Genomic DNA, 7,299 nt, shown 5'->3' on the forward strand with positions numbered 1-7,299 from the left:
GTAGTGGTTTCCACCCACTATATTGATTTAGCATCCTATAGTGCGTGGTAACCACAAGTTTCAAAATCTATGTTCTAAGTAATCACTTATTCCCCAATTCAAAACATTTCCTTCAACCTATGCTGCCTATATTGTAGCCTAACACTACTCTAAAAAAAAATACATGATATAACTCACCTACTGAAAAACATTCAACAGCTTCCCATTATATCTTACATAATAAAATACCACCTCCTTAATGAGGCACAAAACTTTCATATCTAACCACTCCCTTTCTCAAAAATCAATTTAACTTCCCCCCTTTTTTTAAATTCTCACCTGAGGATATTTTTTCATTGCTTTTTCAGAAAGAGTGGAAGAGAGAGACAGAGAGAGAGGAGAGAAACATCAACGTGAGACACACATCGATTAATTGGTTGCCTCCCACATGCGCCCCAACTGGGGAGTTGGGGATGAAGAGTGCAACTGAGGTACATGCCCTTGGCAAGAATCAAACTTGGGATCCCTTCAGTCTGAGGGCCAACACTCTAACCACTGAGCCAAACCAGCTAGGGCGAACTTCCTTTCTTGTTCACACTCCATTCTGCCCAAAATACTCACAGCCTAACTCTGCGAAAGTACTTTTCTTTACCCAGAAATGTTTCCCCATTCCATGTGATCATAACTTTCCTCAAAGTTCAGCTCAGGTATACTCCTCTATGAAACCTTCACTCCTACATTTTCCCATGCTTGCCTTCTGCTATAGTTAGTTGTACAAAGGAATGCTGCTAAAAATAAGCATTATGCCTAGTACAAAAAAATACATGTCAGAATTACTGAATTTTAGGGTCTTACAATTCTTTCAGCTCAAGTTTTTCAACTATAAGTGCAAGGAGGGGAGAGTGAGAGATGAGAGATGCAGGCATGTAATACTAAAACACGCTATGCATAATTTTATGTATTTGATTTAATTCTCAGGATAGTCTATTAGTAGTAAAGTAGTATTAGTAGTAAAATTAGTATTAGTAGTAAAGTAGTAGTAGCAAAATTCTGTAATTCTATTTTCCATAGTCCATAGTAATCCCATTTCAGAGATTTTAAAAGGTGCCAAAAGTTACAAATGACTGGAATCAGGATGGAAACACCATCCTCTTCCACCACAATATGCTGAGGCCCCAAAGAGAGGAGAAGCGGTTTGCTCAGTCCAAGTAGAGAACTTAATACCTGAAAACAAACTAGCATATTAGGCTCCTGTCTTTTTATTCATATCTTAATAAAATACATGGGCGTACTTCCTTAGGCGGCACATATTAAAATTGGAACCATATAGAGATCAGCATGACCCCTGCCCAAGGATGACACACAAACTCGTGAAGTGTTCCATATTAAAAAATAAATTTTATATATATATTTACACACACACACACACACACACACACATATATATGGGAGCCTATCAAACATTATACATCTCTCTTAGCCACAGTCAACAGCCTTAGGTCCTACCATCCACTCAAATACCTTATTATTATAAAATACTGAAAACAAAGAGAAGGAATAAAGAACAGAAAACTGGACCTAACCATTGATGTTAAAAGTTATGTTAAACAAAAACAATGACCCCTTATATGTATCTATAGGACTCATTTATCCTTTTGGCACCCTTAATATATTATTACTTAAGTTTACCTAAGACTGTTCAGAAACTTCTATCACATAAAGGAACAAAGTCACCTTTATAAAATTGGGAATATTAATTATTAAATTAGAACACTAAAGGAGATAAAATTTAATAGAGCAACTATATATTCATATTTTGGTTCCTCATTAAAATAAAAAAATATCAAATATCAATATTAAAAGGAGTTACAGATTTTTAATAGAATATTTCAGTATCTCAAACATAGGAGGAAGAAGGGAATATGAAAACTACTACAGCTACACAATCTAACACAAGTATTGGTTTCAAAGTCATTGTATGTATACAGTACTTTAAAAAAATAAAGAGGTTTCAAAACTATGCATTGAAAAACTTGTACTACAGCCCTGGCTGGTGTGGCTCAGTTGGTTGAGTGTCCTCCCATGCACCAAAAAGTCGCCAGTTCAATTCTCAATTCTGGTAGGGGCTTCGGGTCCAATCCTGGTGGGGGTGCATACAGGAGGCAACCAGTCAATGTTTCACTCTCACATCAATGTTTCTCTCTCCCTCCCTCTCTCTCTCTCATCCTCTCCATTCCTCTCTCTAAAAATCAATAAAGAAAAAGGAAAATGTTTCAAAAAAAATTTAAAACTTGTACTACAGAACAGTATGCTTTTTAAGTGTTTTTGTGCAAACTTTACACATGAACAAAATTTGAATGTTCATTCCCAAAACACTATACTGTAATTATTTTCTTCCATTTGTATTGCACATCAGAGTGGAAATTTCAAATAACAGATGTACTGTTGTTTTTTTATTCAGGCATCCAATATATAGTAGGTGCTCAGCAGTGGTTAATAACTATCATGAGATAGCATTTATTTCATTTTCACAACCACCCTTTGAGGTAGAGCATTTGGATCCATTTTACAGCTAAGGAGAATGAGGCCTAGGAAAGTTAATTAACTTGACCAAAATAACACATCTAGTCAAGTAAAAAGCCTATACTCAAAACCAGCACTATGTTCAAACTCCATGTTCTTCACCACTATGATATACTGTTTATTGAAAAATTAATATAAGTACTGTATAGCAACTGATCTCATTGAGACCTATAACAAGAATAAATATGCTAGCTTACCATGCCACAGAATAATTAAGGTCTTTCTATCCTATCAAGCCTTTCCCATCATCTACTATAGGTCCCAAGTTAAAAAAACAAAACAAAAAAACCTCAGAAGTTAGTGAAAACACATTGTTCAACATTGCAGAGAAAGATCCAGAGACAACATACCAGATTATTCCAAACAGTGATTCATCAACTTTTTTATTTTTATTGTATTCTATTTTTTTAATTTTATTGATTGATTGATTTGAGAGAGAGAGGAAGGGGGAGAGAGGCAGACATCAATTTGTTGTTCCACTTATTCACGCATTCATTGGATGATTCTTGCATGTGCCCTGACCAGGGATTGAACCCACAGCCTTGGGGTATCAGGACAATGCTCTTAACAACTGAGCTACCCGGCCAGGGCCTTCATCAACTTTTCTGGAAGGAAAACAATTTTGAGAGTCGCCTGAGAATCATTCCGTTGGGCCTAAAAGATCTCATTTGATTCCTTATTCCTTTTTCAAGGACTATCCAAAGAAATGAAGGTAAATAAAAACTGCACATCTTCATATAACATGGGTAGTTGTTACAGAACAAAATGAAAGCTGGAGTGAATCCCTTTTCTAAAATGTCACACGTGTAAAAAGTAATGCAAATTTATGTTCAGGAGAACTTACAACAAAATCTTTTCATGGGCCAAAGTTTTTACTTTTAAGAAATTAATCTGCCAGGCCGGGCATGGCTCAGCGTTTGAGCGTCGACCTAGGATCCAGGAGATCAGGGTTCGATGCCCGGTCAGGGCACATGGCCGGGTTGTGGGCTTGATCAATGACTCTCTCATCATTGATGTTTCTGTCTCTCTCTCTCCCTCTCCTTTCCTCTCTCTGAAATCAATAAAGATATATTTAAAAAAAAAAAGAAAAGAAAAGAAATTAATCTTACACAGAAATGGCTTCCCTGCCTTAACCATAATATACGAACATAAACTTTTCTTGATCAAAGAGCAATAATTCATAAGATGGGTTCTCATCCCAGAACTGCTACTTACGAATTGCAAGTTCAATTTCACTGACTATAAAATACATGTTAACAGTCTACATCTACCTCACAGGATTGTTATTAGGAGAATGCATGTGTAAGTGCTTTATAAACAGCAAAACATTATTAAATAGAAAGCACTGAAACTTAAATTGCTGTTTTAGATATTACACTACACAAAAGGCTCATCACCCCTTTTATACTTTATTATTTAATCTTGTACAAAAAGCAAAAAATTAAATTTGTTAAAACCCTATCTAAAATGAGATATATTGTTCCATGTGTCCTTAAGTTTTAAGCAAAGACCAGGCCTTCTATCATTTTGACTGCATCAAAGTCTTTTCGGCTTGCTTCTGAATTTTCTGATATGTTCTGAATAGTTCGGCTGGCAGGAGTAACTGCCAAGTAAAAAAATATATTACTAGAGTAAGCTTCTAAGGTACGTTTAAAGCATATTTTAAATCAAGTAAAAACTTTAGAAAAAAATCTTTGAGAAGAAAGGACTATGTTACTGATACTGTTTTAATCTGTTGAGTACATGATACATATTTCCACTTCTAAAATGTGAGGTATGATTTTTATTTTTTACTTCAAAGAAAATAAAAGCAAATTTAAAAATATATATTCCCAATGAGATTTACTAATGAAATCCTGAAACATCATAAAAGCCGAGTTTGTAATGACCTAGAATGTGGAAGTCAAATCTAAATTGAGAGATGAAAAACCATTAATTCAGCTTGGTTGTCTCAGCTTCTGGATCAAAAGCTTTGCTTGCACATGGAGGAAATGTATTTCTGATCAACATCCCCAGAACAAAACAAGTAGTGGTACTTACCTTCACTTACAAATAAGTATATTAGAGGTTTGGATTTATGAGTCCAAAGTTGCTACATAGATAGAAGACAAGGATCAATCCCAAGTACTTTTTACCTATTTCCTGGCTTTACAGGAGGGAGGGAGGGAGGGAGGGAGGCCAGCTATGGACAGGGTGGCTCAGTTGGTTGGAGTGTCTTACCACAGAAAACGGTCTCAGGTTCAATTCCCCATCAGGGCACATATCCAGGTAGCAGGTCTGAACCTCTGATCTGGGTGTGCACAAGAGGCAACTGATGGATCAATGTTTCTCTCTCAATATCAATCTTTTTCTTTCTCTCTCTCTCTCTCTCTCTCTAATATTAAAAAAAGAGAGAGAGAGAAAGAAAGCATCTACTTAAATGGTTGTTTGGGGGATTAAATGATAAAAGATAGAGATCACCTAACCCAATTATTACTGTTCTACAGACAAACAGAGACTCCAGTCAGTCTTCAAAGCTTCAAACTTTAAAATCTCTGCTTAAAAAGTAACTAATTTGCCAGCACCAGAGTTTACCAGGAAGTAGCATGGCTGTAATTAATATCTGTTTAATTTATAACAGACTGACAGAATACAAATCATTTTAATAAACACAAAAATCTATAATAAACTATAAATAAGTTAATGAACAATGAACTAAAGAAGTCTGGGGTATTAGTTAGTTTAAATTCTCCTTAATTAAAGGAAATACATCATTAATTTTTAAAAATTACACATGAAAATCGTTTGGATTCGCACTGTCCTACATAGCTGGCAAACAAACACTCCCTTAAAACTTCAAAATTTTTGTCTAACAATTTTTTTCCAAAACATTGGTCTTTTTAATGTGCTCAAAAACTCTTCTAGGCAATAAGAAGTGAAACTAACACTGGCGAAAGCTTGAGTGTCAGGAAGTGTTCTGGGCCCCAGGGCACTGTTCATGTTTTATTCATCTTTGTATAGGTGGCTACTTTAGCAAAGAATCTAAGATACTGTTAAGTCAGTAACACTGTTGAATAAATCAGTCAACAAAACAGGGCAGATGATTTGGCTACTTCAAGTGATGGTCTTAACATTACTGCTCAGATCTGAAACAAATCCCGAATATCCCAGCCTTTAAAATTACTTTGTGTTTGCAAGAAAAAAGGAGGCTCCTTTTTGTAAATAGTTCCTGAAACTCCAAGTTAGAAACAAATTAGTGTTCATAATAAATTTCACGCACGCTAAATCGTCACTTACTAGAAGTTACTAGAACACAGCTAGATGAGGAATTTGTCCTCCCGCTTTCTGTCGATCTCTGAATACAGAGGCTCAAGAAAAAGAAAGACTCACAAGACTCTGATCATTCTAACACCGGATGTTGTTAATTTCGCTAGGGCTAAAAAAATTCCTTAATATCGATCCAAATAAAACAATGTGTGTAGTGCTGCCTAAGAACCCAATCTAGTAATACATGGCCTGGTTATTACTCTGGAACCGAGTACTCTCGCCAATCCGAGGATTTGAGAAGGTAAAACGCAGGGTGAGGCATCAATGGGAATAAACCGCCGGGGGAGGGGAGGAAAAGGAAAAGATCAGAGGGGATTAATTCCAGCGTTATTTGTGGAAGGAGGAGAGAGGGATGCTAGGGCCCGTCGGCGAGGACCCCTTACAAGCGGGTGGAAAAGGCCCATTTGGCACTTAGAACGGACCAGGGGGTGGGGGGAGGGGCGGCCAGCAACAGGAATCCCCCGGGCGTGGAATGGGATCGTCACTTACGTGGCCGCTTCTGGACACAGAAAATATGCCCTCAGGACTACTTTCACAAGCAATTGTGAAGAAGGGGGAGTGACCTTCCTCGGCGTGGGAAGGAAATACACGGGGTCACTTCTCAAAGGGCTGAGGGAGATGTTCCCGTCGGTCCTCCCCGGTTGTCCGGGGATAGGAGGTATTGTGAAGACCCCAGGGCGGCGTCGGGGCTGTGAACCGCCGAGGGCTGAGGTGTGGGCGTTACCTGCAGGGTCACCTCCTGAGGGTCCCAGTGCGGCCGCAGGTGTTGCAGAAGGCTCAGGGCCCCTTCCCGGCAGCGCTGCTCCTCCTGATCCTGAACCGTGACGTCCAGCTTGGGCACCTCCGGGGAGCCGGACGGGACGTGGATGTAATTGGCCATGGCCCAGGCGACCGCAGAGACTACCACAACGACGACCGCGACGGCGACCACGAGAACGGCGGGCGCCGACAGACTGGTGGATCCTTCCGTCCCGGGGCGCCCTCGCGGGAGGGCTAGGGGCGCTCAAGCTGACGGGTGGGCAGTAGGAGAACGGCTGGAGGCAGCAGTCCGGCCGACCCGAGTCTGGACAGCAACTGAACTGAGCCCAGGCTGCTCTCGGGAAAAATTCCTTTCCTCTGCGTTCGACCGCCGGTGGCCGCGGAGCATGCCGGGACTGGCCTGACGCTGGCGTCACGCGCGGGGCGGGGCCTGCGCCCGCGTGAGGCGCCGAGGCCGACTCTCTAGCCGCCCGCACAATGGGCCCGCTGACGCGCGCTCGGGTCGGCGGCTGCTCTCAGACGCCCTCCGGGGCGCGCTGATAATCGGAAAAACGCCGGCTCCTCCTCCGGAGTGGGCCTGCGCCCCGCCGAGACCCCAAAGGCAGTGAAGCTTTAGCTCACCTGCTCGGGAGGGCCTTGGGGTCTGGGTTGGAGCTGGGCTTTCTGGGAAGC

The 7,299-nt window shown here is 40.4% G+C and overlaps 1 protein-coding gene across 1 annotated transcript in view; it reads right to left on the reverse strand.

Annotated features, from left to right (window-relative positions):
- Nucleotides 1–7,009, reverse strand: part of ETNK1 (ethanolamine kinase 1) — a 47,100-nt gene extending 40,091 nt beyond the window's left edge. Inside the window, exon 1 of the mRNA XM_081127522.1 lies at nt 6,593–7,009. Within this exon, the coding sequence (XP_080983648.1) occupies nt 6,593–6,748 (156 nt within the window). The 5' untranslated portion in view covers nt 6,749–7,009. The remainder of the gene's footprint in view (nt 1–6,592) is intronic.
- Nucleotides 7,010–7,299: the final 290 nt, after the last annotated feature.

The sequence above is a fragment of the Miniopterus schreibersii genome, assembly GCF_964146895.1.
Source record: "Miniopterus schreibersii genome assembly, chromosome: 2".
NCBI classification, from domain to species: domain Eukaryota; kingdom Metazoa; phylum Chordata; class Mammalia; order Chiroptera; family Miniopteridae; genus Miniopterus; species Miniopterus schreibersii.